The sequence below is a fragment of the Aplysia californica genome, unplaced genomic scaffold (assembly GCF_000002075.1).
Source record: "Aplysia californica isolate F4 #8 unplaced genomic scaffold, AplCal3.0 scaffold00856, whole genome shotgun sequence".
In the NCBI taxonomy this organism is placed as follows: Eukaryota; Metazoa; Mollusca; class Gastropoda; order Aplysiida; family Aplysiidae; genus Aplysia; species Aplysia californica.
Genome location: NW_004798126.1, coordinates 220,519 through 235,243, shown reverse-complemented (window position 1 = coordinate 235,243; position 14,725 = coordinate 220,519). Strand labels below are relative to the sequence as shown.

The following is a 14,725-nucleotide window of genomic DNA, read 5'->3' as shown; positions in this document are numbered from 1 at the left end:
GTTAAAAAGTGCACCTTTGCTTCGGATTTCGTTGAGCCGCTCACGGCGGCCGAATGGAGGCAGCGGAAAAATTCAGAGCCGCTGTCAGCGGCCGAATGGACGGAATCAGTTAAGGAATGTTGCCATTGTCATGAATTTTAAGAAGAACCTTGTTGTCGTTCCAGTACCCAATTCTTCAAATTTAACAACTGTTTCAACTTGAATGTTACATTTGAATTAATATGTGCTCAAAAAAATAAACAAATCATCAACACAAGAATGCTTTGTCTTTTTTCATGTTTATAGATTTTAGTATTTAGAATATATGACAGAAACTGTTGTCTATACAAGTTAAAACACTCAGCTGTCAGCCCATTGCGACTTTTTGAGTGAGCAGACAAGCTAAAAGTAATGACAATAGTTTTGCATTTTTCTATTGTGTAAATCTATGCTCTACAGCATGCTCTATGCACTTTACAACAACTATTATTGCTCCCCCCAGGGCGGTGCTACTGACTGAAGTGTCTTTAGGCCTTTCCCAAAGGGGGGATATTAACCATGTTCATATGAACAGTAGAATTGTAATTGTAAATGGGCTGATTCATCAATGTCAAGCTCATAACTGTGCCTGAATTGCAACAGGAAACTGCTGCTTTTTCTTTCCTAATCCTTACTATCGTCATTTTTCCTCTACTTCTTTTGTATGTTTGTCACACTCTTGTGACCCGTTATTTCCGGGGTGCCTTGATAGTCGAAGCAAACTTTGTCCTGTTGAAACTAGAGAGATGAGCACAGTAAGTCTGATTCCCTTTATAGACTTCTCTGTTGACATCCACCCCTTGGCGCACATATGACCTTATGCAGTTGTGAGCGCCGTAAAACCTTTATTTATATTATGCATATATGCCCGTGAACCTGTTTGTGAGCGCAAGCATACTATTATAGTATTATGATTATGCGCATTGATATGCATGGAAGAGAGGATGTGTGAAGGAAGAGTGTGAGTGTGTATGGGTGTGCACGTGCGTGTGAATGTATGTGTGCGCGCGCGTGTGTGTGTACCTCGTGAAACACCAAACCAATGTGCCAGATCTGGACAATAAAGATGTATCTCATAAAAAACAAACAAACAAACAAACCAGCTGTTGAACAAGTCAAGCTAATTATACAAAATATTTAACAATTCGGTTGTAGGACTAAGACATCTTTATTGAAACTCATATGTACAAGACAGACAAAATCCCCAGTGCATAATTCCTAAAACACAAGACCTTATACTCTGGCTCCTGGTCAAATTTTCAGAACATAGTCTCACTCTCTCTTTTTCTCCCACTCCCTCTCTCACTCCAACACTATCCTTTGAGCCTCCACTTTCTCTCTTTCCTGCTCTCTGCATATTTTGTTATGCTCACATACAATCTAACATAAAAATCATCACGCTCATAAGATAAACGCCGTAGTCATTTTTAGCCATTTTGAGAAAATGAGAAATAACTCTCTTTCGAATAATTACACTTGAATTTTGGTACACCAAGTTGATTTTTTGGGGGATTATTCTTTTGTCCAAGTGAACTATATTACCAAGCTGGTTCTGCTCTTCATTTCAGAACCAAAAACTCCAAACCAACAAAAAATAACTTAGGCAATATTTTTATAATGAGATTAATGAAATAACCGCATCCAACCCCTCAAAGTTCCCCCAGCGGCCGTGAAGGCCTTAGACTGCAGTTCCTCTCTCCAAGTTCTGCTTGATCTCCGCGGTGTATTTCCCGTAAAAGCGCTCCAGCTTTTGGTTGAACTTCATGTTGCGCTCATTGATGTAATCAATATCGGCCTCCTCGTCAAACGTTCTGCGTCGGCTGTACTTGGAGCGCTTTTCAATCCTAGAGAGCAAAGACAAAACAATAAATGGTAATGAGCACATTATCAATTCTCGACTGCTATTCATATGAGTAGTTCGTTTATTAAAAGCAAGGCAAATGGACAGGTTTTTAAAATCATACTAATATATAACTCAATATGCCCAAAAATTTGACAAGCGTCCGATTCCACCATGTTGTAACAAGTCATTTTGATGGGGACATAAAACACAATACTTTTACAGACGGGTAAAAGATTTATTACGCTAATGACTAGCACAGACTAAGAACAGAAATAAAAAGGATCTAAAAAAACCCAAACTTACTGTTTTTCAAGATCTCCAACCATTCTATCGATTGCGTCTTCAGAGTCTTTTCGTTGGTGAAGACCCAAGGTGTTGGCAGAAGCATAAAAGTCCTCTCCCCTGTAAAAAAAGAATATATTTTCTTTTAGTCAAAGTCTTAGAGAAAAGAAGGCCCACATAGCTGGACTCTAACACCTTATTCAGAACTAAGATTTTTAGACTGTTGGTCTAAAATGCTGTTTCAATGCCAGAACACATAACACAGAAAAAGCGAAGTGTTAGAAAGTCGAACCAGCTTCAACAGAAATGACAACCTCATCACACATAACAACAATTCCGGCACAGACTCATGAGAAACACGCAAATGCCCTGCCTGAAAGTTTACAAAGTATTCTTGGAGAATAAAAATTTTGTTAGCATCATTCCACAAGTGCTTAACCGTTTTGCACTTACAGCGCCCGTGCCGGTGACCCCCGCTCATCCCTATAGCACCCGAATGCGCCCGCCACGGGGGTGTTTGTTTCGTTGCTGCGGGAGGCTTCTACTTTTACTATCATCAGAAGTTTCACTTAGCTATCTTTATAGAGGAAGAGTTCCGGTTTACTATGGTGTTTTTCTTGTTTCCCTAGCACAAAGAGTCACTTTTTGAGCGGGAACAAAAGTCGGAGGAGATTTTAGTTGTAAACACGCCATCATGTCTCTAGGATGCATGGGCGCAAAGCTGCCCGATATGAGTATGGCAAAAACAAAATAAAAACACCCAAAGAAAAGTCTTTTAGGTGCTTTCAAGTTTCCACCAGAGGCTTCAATCTCTGTGAATGTGTTGTATTTCTTTTGTGTGGATTACCTCTTTGTCAGTGGCAGAAACTTTGTGAGTTGAAGAAATGTATACGAGGTCTAGATCTAGACTCGGAATCCAAGACACGCATCTCAGAAAGACCTCTCATATCATTTCAAACTCTTCTATTCCACTTATAATTTTGTACTAGTAATTTAGCTCATTCATTTTCCTTTCAGAAAATACTATTTTCATCATTTTTGGTTGTGTTTGTGATTTTATACAATTTTTTTTAGTAAAGTACCCCTTCAATTTTCGTGGAGTTGATGCCCTTGTCTTAAGGATGGGGGGGCCACAGCTGGCCAAGCCTGCTAAAAGCGAAAGGGTTAAGTCATTTTTTGAAGTTTTGAGAAATTTAAAGAAAAAGAGATCACGCAAACGAGAATCATGACTTGGGCTCTTATTTTCCAATCATAAACTAGGAAGGAAATTGCGAAACAGAACCAAACTATACTATAAGATGTCCCTTTTTGTCTTTATTCAAATAACCTTTTTATCTTAAAACCCCTAGAAATGACTTCGACATCATGAAATGACCCCAGCGATTTACATTTTCTACAAAATAAGAATTAGTGGTTAGGCTCTCGGACTCGCAACCGTAAGGTCGTGCGTTCGAATCCCATCAGGGGCCCGACGTTGTGTCCTTGGGAAAGGCACTTTACACGAATTTTCCTCACTTCACCCAGGTGGGAATGGGTACCCGGCTATAGACAGCGAAAGATCTTGTCCGTTTGTTAGTGTTTGAGCGCTTAATCAGCTGCTTGCACTGTATGCTTCCTGGAAAGCTGAGAATGTTTCGGAATGTTCTATGGTCTGCTGGGGTAATAATATAGTGTAAAGCGCATAGAGCCTGCTGTTGAGCGGGGATATGCGCTATACAAATGCTATTTATTATTATTATTATTAATCAGATACTGAAGGACGAAATTCTATGCCATAAATTCCTCTTGCAAGGGCCAAAAGAAAGACACCATAGCATAATAAATTGACCAACCCGCAAACATACAAAGACAAATGGTCAGCAATAAATAATATCTGATTGGGCAAAGCATGCTAAAAAAAACCCAGCAAAACATTTTTCAATCAATAATCAGAATTGCGTGTCAATACTTACAACTTGTCTTTCTCTCTGTCATATTCCTGTGAGTCCTTCTTGATCTGCTTCGTCAGCTGTTGGTACTGTCTGAAGGTCGCTTGTTCATAATCTGTAAAAAAACATAAAAAATCAAAGGGATTTGAAGAAGGCAGGTGGAAAATGATATTGAGTCACTATTTCCAATTTCCATCTTGGTTCCTTTAAACCTACTGTTAGGCTTGATCCATTTTGTCCATTAATACTAGATTTTAAATCAGAAACAGCTGTAGTCACTCACTCATAATACATTTTACAGTTACAGTCTTACATAAGAACGGCAGTAGTCCTTGATTTTACCTGACATTACAGCTTTTGTCTTCTGAGGTCATTATATATGGTAGGCAACTTCTTTCCCTTCAACACTTTCATTTTTATTCCTTTACTTCCTAAATTGTTAGCCTCAGAAAGGTACAGGTATACTCATTACAATGGACCCATTCATAAATGCTTTGACCATACCTCGGGACGGAAATTGCTGCACATGCTCTAAACGTTGAACAAACGATCCCTAAGATATAAGAACCAAGAACCTCACACTCAGAGTTAAAATTAGAAAAAAACAACAACCCCAAAACATCTCACTATTTGATTTTTAAATTAAACAACAAGTTAAAGTACAAAGTGTAAGCAAACTATTGTTTATTGTTGATGACAGAGTGGGAAATAAAACTGAAAGACAGAGTTAAATAAAACAAATGCTTACACAACATAAAGACAGTCAAATGAACAAATAAAAGGAGACACATCATCTCTTTCTCATAATTACATTTTAACAGTAATAGCTATCTTTGTACTCCCACCCCAAAAAACCCCCATCTATAAATGCGCAGCAACTAGCAAAAGTGAATTTGATTTTTCCCTTTTCTGTGCAACATGTTACTTAACTTACCTGCAAAACCTTGGTCAGGATTTTTCTTCTTCTTCTTCCTGTCCCACCTCTCTGACTCGTCAGCACCAATTTCCAGCATCTTCACTCTGTCATAGTCTTCACCGCGAGCTTCACATTCCTGAAAAATTCAAAGAAACAGATAAAATATGAGTATCATAAAAAAAATTAGTATCATAAAAAAAAAAAAGTCTTTTTACGTCTCCACCGACACAATTTAGATCATAAAGAAGACAGGCTTCGACCTTGCCTGTCAGGGCCAACCTGTGCTGAGAGAGATACATGTTCAAGCAGGAAGACAGATAAAGACTCAACAAAAATTCTTCCTACTTGGGAATCGCACTCAGGTGTTCTGCATGCAATGGTGAAGCACTTAACTGCTACACCAGAGACATGAAAAAAGTACTTTTTGCCCTTTCTTGTGAGTATAAGATAACTCAGATGGCCTCAGAAACAACATAAACTGTCTACAGCCTCAAAGACGGTTGCTGGCCCCTCAAAGTCTGTGCATCGGTGTCAATGGGGAAAGCACTTACGCTCTTCGCCATCCCAAGCAGAAAACGTGAGTCCACTTCTTGTGTAGGCAGATTTTTATAGAGTATCTCTGTCTGTTGACAAGGACTTGGTATTCCTTTTAGGTCAGGTCAAAGCAGCCCCCATTCCAAATGATCCTACTTATGTTGATGGGGGTATGAAAGATTTACATATCTACATTTCTGCCCATGCTAATCAAATATTGCGCCTTATATGGACAAATTGACAAATGTCCTCAAAAAGCTTAAAAATTAACAGTGGCGCGATGCTTATTGTTCACCTGTACATGCAAAGCACCTGATTTTGATTCTGACTTGGAGAAAGCATTTTACATTTTACAGAGTACCTCCATCTTTCTGCCAAGATATGGTATCCAGCTCTGCCCAGGTTGATTAATACACACACTCATGGCTCAAGCAACACTTACTGATCAAAATGTGTCATTTTGGGAAAAAACAACAAACAAACAAAGAAAAATCTCTAACAATCATTTGCAAACAGTTCTAAACAGAGACAAAACACAAAAGTGAAAAAAAAACCCACAAAAAAATGTACAAATGTTAAAGAATACAAGACAGAAAGCTTCATGATCAGTATCAACGGAAGGGGTGGTGATTTTCATCTAAATTACAAGTTAACTCTTATCCTGCGTCTGTGCCCAGATGCGTATCTTATCAGCAACCGATTACGTCGGACGTGCCGGGCAGGCCGCCGGGGTCACTCAGTGTGTACTGTTGGTGTACAGCGCGCGCGCCGGGAAACATGTGTTTTTGCCATGAATACCACGGTAGTGTGTTAACTGATGATGAAAATAACGCTCTATCCTTCATAGCTTTCTATTTATAAAGTGTTACAAACTGAAACACATGAATAACCCCCTCTCACAAGCTGATAAGACATTACGAGTAGTTACGCCCATTTGAATAACCTTTCTGGACGCTCTTGTTGTTATGAATGACCTGAGGTTCGAAAGGGGATAATTTAGGTCAATTTCCGAATGTTTTACACTCAAATTGTTCTTTGTACCTGCACAAGGGTTCAAAACTATCAAACAAGCTCATTTTTTATCAGGTAGTATCATTTCATACAAAATCAAGCTTATTTGAAATATTTTGTATAAAGAAATGGAAGTATTGTTTCCTGACTATCCTTTCGAGCTCCTCATGTCTAAGTGGGTCAATTTCTTCTATAATTTCATTGGACGAACATCTAGAGCTATCAACTTGGCATGTTTTGAATGAGACATATGCCTCGATTACAAACCAATGCAGGTGGTTCTAGAAGAAGGCCACAAACGCACACAAACTCAAGCAGACTGACGCACACACACTTGACCTGCGTGAATGGGGATCCGACTCGGGACCCGAATGACACGTAAGAGGATGCGCGCTGCGCGTGCGCTGAGCCAGGAGCTACACTGATTCGGGACCAGAACGCAGGCGAGGTGCCGAAATAGGCTTATCGGGCTACATAAACCCGGCTCCCGCAGGATGAGGGTTAAATCTCATATCAAAAGCCTTGAACAAGCATCGAAAGACGACACTGTAAAGGGCTAAATGACACACTATCGAGCTGACACATAAAAGACAATATGGAACAATAAGTGCCATCAAAATATATAAAAAATTGAAAAAAAAAACCCAACAAAGAAAGATAACTGTACCTTTCGTTGTTCAGCGTCTTTCTGCTCCCACTCAACTCTCTTTCGTTTGGCATCAAAATTCTTAGGCCTTTTCTTTCTTTCATCCTCAGCAACAACTTCTGCATGGTTCATTTTTCTGGCTTCATTCTGTAATGGTAACAAAAATCATTAGAATATTAGAACTTATATTTGAAGAACATCTTCCCTTAAGCTACTCATTCAGAAATAATTTTTTTAATGGAAAAAAAAAAAAAGAGAAAAAAAACATAGTATGAATACGTGATAGTAATTCTGTTTGAGAGAATTTTCTCAAAAGCACCCCCTACCCCCCCATTCATTCGGAAAGATGGTCTTACTACATAAATAGTAGGTACATGATGGATGGTGTGATACTGTGACAATATATCTCATCAAAAGACATGAATATCAATGTTAGACTTGCTCAAACAAACATATAATCATGTCTTTAAATCTAATGATTTGGATTTGCTATAGTATCACATCATGAGTTGTACTTGTATTTCATGATACAAAACTGTTCAAAACAAACCAAACAGGTAAACAAATGAACAGAAAAAGCATAGCAACATCAAGAACTCAGCTTTTACAAGAAGACCTGGTTTACCATATTTTTTATTTACAGTGACGAATATTTTCGCTACCTCTCTTTATCTTGAGATTAATAAAGAGATGCACATTGTTTCTCTCTAAGACACACAGTCTGACAATGACTGGAACATGATAAGTATCAAATCATTATTCTTCTGTTAAAATTATTGCATTTTTAAAGACTGCATGTTGTACTTTACCATTTTCAACTCCAGATCCCTCAGTCTGTTCAGCCTAGCAAACTTGCTGGATGCCTTGCCACTGCCACCTTTGCCAGAAGAGCCAGAGGTTGAGGGTTCATCCTGAAAAAAAAAAGTAATTCAAGGTGAAAGCAAGCTAAAGTGACAAAAATAAAATACTGGCGATCAGAAAAAAGGAACCACTATTTGATTGAGTAAAAAGTCTAATCTTCAGTCTTCTATGTAAGTAATACTGAATACTCTAAAAAGTAGGTAATGTTATAATAGCAAAAAACCTTTTGGCCCTTTTCAAAAAGTGTTCACAACACCAATGTTACCGAATAGAAAATTGTATTTTTTCTTAACCACCCAGAAGACTTTTTTTCTATTCTTTGATTAAAAAAAACCAAGTTTAGTTATGACCTGTGTTTACTAAAAGCCACAATAAGATTTGATCATTGTCACCCCCCCCAAAAAGCAGTAGATTTAAAAAACTAAATATCAGAAAAATTGAGCCCTTGGCATCCAACGTGCATTTCTGCTGTGCCAGGACAGTAAACATCTGATTTTCTGTTGATGTTGAATATCATATCCTGAAGCGCGAAGCATGCCAACCAAATGGCTCGATTTCTCTGATGTTGAGTTGAACACCTGTCTTGCTTAAAAAAGACCTTTTTTTCCCACACAACAATAATTTTTGCTGGTCTTTGTTTTTGTTGTTGTTGGGGGGGGGGGGGGGGGGGGGTTCGCTTTAATAATGTGTAGGTGTTCAACATAATTTTAAGATAAAACTTAGGAGGTGGGCTGTGACTTTCTGATCCGGTCTGACAGGCCCTCACAGTCACAGGGTCAACCCAGGCTGAGACTGAAACAGACAGAGAGCCATACGTCCCAGCAGAAAGACTGAGATACTTATAAAAATTACATCTCTATACATTACAAACTTGGGTTTTCTGCATGCGATGGCGATACACCCTACGCCACAGGTTGTGACTGATGCCGGTTTGTGATTTTGTCTTTGTAATTTTGACAGAGATTTTGGACCATGCCATTCATTGGCATCATAGCCATTGGGGCCTCCTGTTCGTAAATGGAATAGGCAAGCCATACTTAATAATGGCTAGACCGCTTGGCTAGCCGTACTTAACAATGATGGCTAGATCTAGACTGACAAAAAGCAAAAGAATACTGAATTGTAAATAAAATTTTGTGTGCAATTCCTAAAGTATTTGTATTTGAGACGAAACCAAAAGGTGCCTTACTGACATGCACCTACAGTCGAACCTGTGTAAGACGGCCACCAATTGTCAAGGAGAAAAGTGGCCGTATAAGACAGGTGGCCGTCTTAGGCAGGACTGATCAAGATGAAGAAAACAAACCCTTCCTTTCTGAGATCCCAACCGAAGATCGCCGCGTTGTTGTTGGTGTTATAATTGTTTTCGCTGTGGGTTTTTTTTCTTCCCTTTTGTTGCTGCTTTTGTACAAGGGTGACAAGAAAACGAAATGTGTCAGACAGGGAGGACCGAGAGCTATGGTAAAATAAACATATGGGTCGCCACCACTCGGAGAACGAGCGACGCTTCTGTCTCAAGTTCATGTTGACGTCCATTGTTACTTTGTCACAGACTGGGTAAACAGTGACCACTCATCTCACTTACGATTTGTGTATGAGTTCTGGGCGGGGCTTATAGGTTTTATGACTCAGGAGGGATCACACCTTACCTCAATGGCAGCTGAAAATTTGTTACCTATTGGTCAACAGTGGGAGGGGCCTACGCAACATGATCGGTTGGAGGGACTACCTAACAACAACGACTGTTGATTGAATTATGACGGCTCGCCCTCAACGTTAGGGGCCAATGCACAATTTACGACAAAACGTAATGGAGTCACTAAGGTGGCCGTCTAAGACAGGTGTTATGGCTTACTGTGGTAGGGGTTGCGTGTTAAAATATGGTGGCCGCGTTGGCCAGGTGCCCGTTTTACACAGTTAAATTATATTTAAAAAACGCAAGGGGGGAAATGGAAAGTGGCCGTTTGTACAGGTGAACGTCTTATAGAGGCGGCCGTCAGGGCAGGTTCAGGGTCGCCACCAAATCCTGAAATTTTTTTTCAAGACCCCAATTCAAGGGAAAAAGTGAGGCCACTGCGCGTCAAGAAAGATCCCCAAAAAGTCCATCTATCAATGATAAAAAGTTAAAATGTCTTTAAATGAATGCAAATGTACATTTTGTAGTATAGTCTTCAAACAATAGATGATTATAATGCTGGGTGACTGCCAACCCAGCTTCTTAATTTTCCAAGGGAGGGGCCTCAACCATTTTCCAGGGGCATGTTACATAGCAATGACAGCATGTGCTCCATTTATCTAATATATGTGTATGTTTGTGAATACACACACACACACATGTAGGTACACTATATCCTGTCAACAACATGTCAGTGTGGCACTGGGATCTTGTGTGACTTTGGTATTTCAGTCTGTTCTTACTTATTTATATTTTCCCCTCATCATATTAGCCTACATAAACTAGATTCTATATAGGCCCTATTAAAAAATGAATCCTGTGGTGAGCCTGAGAAAAGACTTAGAACTAGAATATCGACTGTCAATAACCAGTCTGGGTGTCGTGATTCATATTATAATAAACATGAAGACGAAAACTATTGTTCAAACTCAAAGTAGAGTAATATTAGTGGAATAACTTGAATGGCTCAAGTAGACCTATTAAGTGCGAGAGGTGTAAGAACTGAGGGAGGGCAAGATGCAGTGACACTGAAAATCTGCCAATCTTGAACAGAAAGCTAAAATATAGATATAAATTACAATCACCCCATCAAATGAAACGCGAACACTTTAGTTCAATAACAAGGCATGACAGATCCCGATTCCACACAAGGCCTGCACCATTGCGCGCTTTGCAGAGAGCTCTTATAGTAATTGCTAGTTCTCAAAATTCTAAAAATTTATTTCCTAGTTAAGTTTTTTTACCTCTAGCGTTGCCTTAAGCTCCCCCCCCCCACCATCCCCTTCCCTGAGTGTAACTTATTTTTAAAAAAAGCCATACCCTCCCCCTCCACCCCCATTTTGGAGTCCTATACTTCACAGCGCTCAGACCGCCGGTACTCACACTCACAGGTTCCTTGACCGGTCACGATGGCGAACGAGACAAGACGCTTGTATAACTTTCTTTTCTTTTCTTTTTTCAGAAGTGACAGCAGAGGACGTTATCTATCAGACTATTACCGGAAAATTTCTGGGTGGTAACGGAAGCGAAAGTAGATCTTGATTCTTCCCGATCGAGCCTTGGTGTCACACATACATTTCCGCCTGCCGCCATAGTGGTTCAATTACATTTCCTCTTCATGATTCATCAACCATACTGTCTCGATAGCTACACTACTAATATTACACAGGCCCTATCCTTTCCTGACTTACCGACCCATCACAAAATTCCGGACTTTTTCCTGACCTATCTCAAAATTCCCGACTTTTTCCCGATTTCCCGACCTGGTGGGGACCCTGCAGGTTCGACTGTATTTTAAATTAGTATTTTAAACCTGAATATCACTAATGAGACCTGTGTACTCAACATGTTTTGGTCGATAGGGCCTAACCTAAGTAGGGCTAGACTAGCAGGCTAGCCACTTCGTTTGACAGTAAATACAATACATGTCACATGTATAAATAATCAATATATTATATACGATCATTAGAAATTTCATTTGACACTTCGTTAGACAGTAGACCTAGATCTAAATCTAAATACAATACATGTCAAATATAATCAATATGCGATCAATATAAATTAGAATGTAGATCAAGATCTGGTATTTTTTTACTTTCCCTCCCGTCTCACACTCAGCTACCAGTTATCTACTTTCTACTAAATATTGATGCGCTGAACACGAATATCAACTTCATTTCCGTCGCAAATTAATAGTTTTTGAAATATTTGATTGTTTTTAACCGAGATAGACATGCTTTGGACCAATAGGGGGGTTCCAGGGGGGCCTGCCACACGGGGGTAAAAGAAAATCTGGGGGGTTACAGGGAGCATGCCCCCCTGTTTTTACACCCATAATTTGATATTTTACAGTTAGATTTGAAATTGTCTTGAAAATAATTGATTTGCGACAGTTTTAGTGGCTTTATGTGTGAAAGTAAAAATTTACCCAAGATCTAGATCTAATACGAGAATCTAGTATGCGTAGCAGCTGACACGGTTTGTTGATAAAAAAAGGAAGTGGCTATTCTCATCCAGGGTGAGAATAGAAAAACGATCTACCTCTCACCCCGGGTGAGAATTGCCAGCGTAGGCTATTCTCACCCGGTGCGAAACAAGACCTGCTTTTCCTCATTTTGGAATACTGTCTATCGGTGTGGATGATCAAATTGATAAAAGCCAAGAAAAAATTACGTTATAGCACAAAAGTAAGCTAATTTGATCATTTTCAAAGATGCTATGGCTATTTCACTTTTCGAATCGAGCCGAACTACGCGGGTCGCCATTTTGTTTTGCCCGGAAGTTCTCGCAAGATCTACTCCTCCCCTCTCTCTCTGTCTCTTTCTGAATACTGTCTATCGGTGTGGACAATCAAATTGACCAAAACAAAGTTAAAAAATGATGTTAAAACACAAAAGTAAATTAATTTGGTTGTCTACAAAGATGCTACAGCTATTTAACTTTTCGAATCGAGCCGAACTACGCGGGTCGCCATTTTGTTTTGACCGGAAGTTCTCGCGCTACTCCTCTCTCTCTCTCTCTCTCCACTGCCCACAGACCAAATTGTACCTTTTTGGTAGGCTACAGTTGTAATGGAACGTTTGTTCACGGCACAGAATTCTACAATGTTTCTGTTATCACAGTGTAGAATTCTGTGGTTTAGGGTGAACGCAAAATTTGTTGGCCTAGATCTAGGCTATAACGGTGAACGCGCACCGGGTGAGAATAGCCAAAAGACTCGCCTGCACTATTCTCATCCCGGGTGAGAATAGAGGTGGCCTAAAAAAAAAGGGAGTGTATACAAACCCGGTTACCGGGAATAAAGTCACAAAGTATACAGACCCGGTAGGAGAACTCTTTTGTGATTTCGGAAAGTTTCAGCACCCTCTTGGCTCAGGGTAGAACTCGATATCTAGGTTCTTCTAGATCTATGGCCTATGGCCTTGGCCTTGGTCTAGATCTAGATCTAGACAGACAGATATAAATCATTGATCTAGTTTCGGGGCTAGCCTAGATCTAGATCTAGATATCTAGATAATCTAGATCTAAATCTAAATGAAGATTGCGGATGTCTTTTCGATGAACGATCGTTTTTGAGTTGGAGGAATCACAATTTGAAGAAAAGAACAACATGTCATAATTTCAATCAAGCAGTAACCCTCTCTATTTTTCTCTCTCTCTCCTCTCTCTCTGTGTATCGCTCGCATTCTCTTTTTCTTTGTTTGTCTCTGTATTTCTTTCTCCCCACCTATTTCCCACTCAATCTTTCTCTCGTTCCCTCCTGCCAACTGGCCGGGCATGTCATACATTTTGCTAGCATTTCCCCCTGGTCTCTCTCTCCCCTCTCTCTCTCTCTAACTCACACACACACACACACACACTACCGGGTTTGGGCACTGAAACTTTCCGAAATCACAAAACAGTTCCCCTACCGGGTCTGTATACTTTGTGACTTTGTTCCCGGTTACCGGGTCTGTATACACTTCGTAAAAAAAACCTAAATCTAGGCTGGATTGAACTGGTGGACCCACCACGTGTACATATGTGCACTAGCCATAACAACAGTGGGGGGTTTCAAGGGGCTTGCTCCCCTGGCAACAACAATAATTTAAAAAACCCAACATATGCAAAACAATAATATTATTATCATTCATTATGAGCGGACCATACAGCGAGGCTCAAAAGTAGATCCGACTTCGTTCAGTGTTGGGTCCAACAAAGTTCAATTTTACCAAAAACAATGCCATGGCATGTCATACAGTACGACAAATAAAATATAAATTATTAAAAACAAAAATATTATAGATCTAGACTGAGACTCGACACGGAGCAACCAAGCCAGCAAGGCCCGAAGCCGAAGGGTCAGGCCAGGCCAGGGAAGACCACGACTGAGGACTGATCGCCAGAAGAGAGCCACATCTTCCTTACTCAAGTTTAAAATATAAAGTAAAACAAATTTCTCAAGAATAACTTACACTTGACGTTGATGCCATCGTCACGTTGGTACAATAATGATTATTTCTCTGTCAATTGAGTTTCAAAGCCCGAACTTGTGAACACAAAATGCGTCGACTCCTGTCGACAGTCAACAATATTGGGTACCAAACAGGAAGTAGCTCTATAACCACGTCTCATTTCGCATCACAAAAGAGTGAACATAAGTGGTGTATCGGTGTATGCCTTCGCAAAAAAGATAAGACGACTCTGAAATAATGATATCCATAATATTTTAAGGTCGATCGTTTTGACTCTTATTGGTCTCTCAGACTCATGTCTATATTATCTGACGTTTTCTCGGAGCCTGTTGATGTATTTGGAAATCTTTTCAAATAAGTTTGCCCGTAAACTGTAAAGATGGTAGGGTGCGCAGAAGGTGATTGAGAAAAGATCCCTTTCCTTTGTGATAAAAAAACCAAACACCCCCCCCAAAACAAAACAAACCAACAACAAAAAACAAAACAACAACAACAACAACAACCAGAAAAGGGAAGGCATTGACAACGACAAATTTTCAGTTTACGATCAGAAACAG

The 14,725-nt window shown here is 39.7% G+C and overlaps 1 protein-coding gene across 1 annotated transcript; it reads right to left on the bottom strand.

Annotated features, from left to right (window-relative positions):
- Positions 1 to 1,167: 1,167 nt before the first annotated feature.
- On the bottom strand, positions 1,168 to 14,310 carry LOC101856058 (pre-mRNA-splicing factor syf2). The gene is made up of 7 exons (XM_005110133.3): positions 14,169 to 14,310; positions 7,988 to 8,089; positions 7,200 to 7,325; positions 5,006 to 5,123; positions 4,096 to 4,186; positions 2,165 to 2,263; positions 1,168 to 1,862 (listed from the first exon to the last, which is right to left on the bottom strand). The coding sequence occupies exons 1-7, from the start codon at positions 14,184 to 14,186 to the stop codon at positions 1,697 to 1,699; spliced, it is 720 nt and encodes a 239-aa protein (XP_005110190.1). The 5' UTR covers positions 14,187 to 14,310; the 3' UTR covers positions 1,168 to 1,696.
- Positions 14,311 to 14,725: the final 415 nt, after the last annotated feature.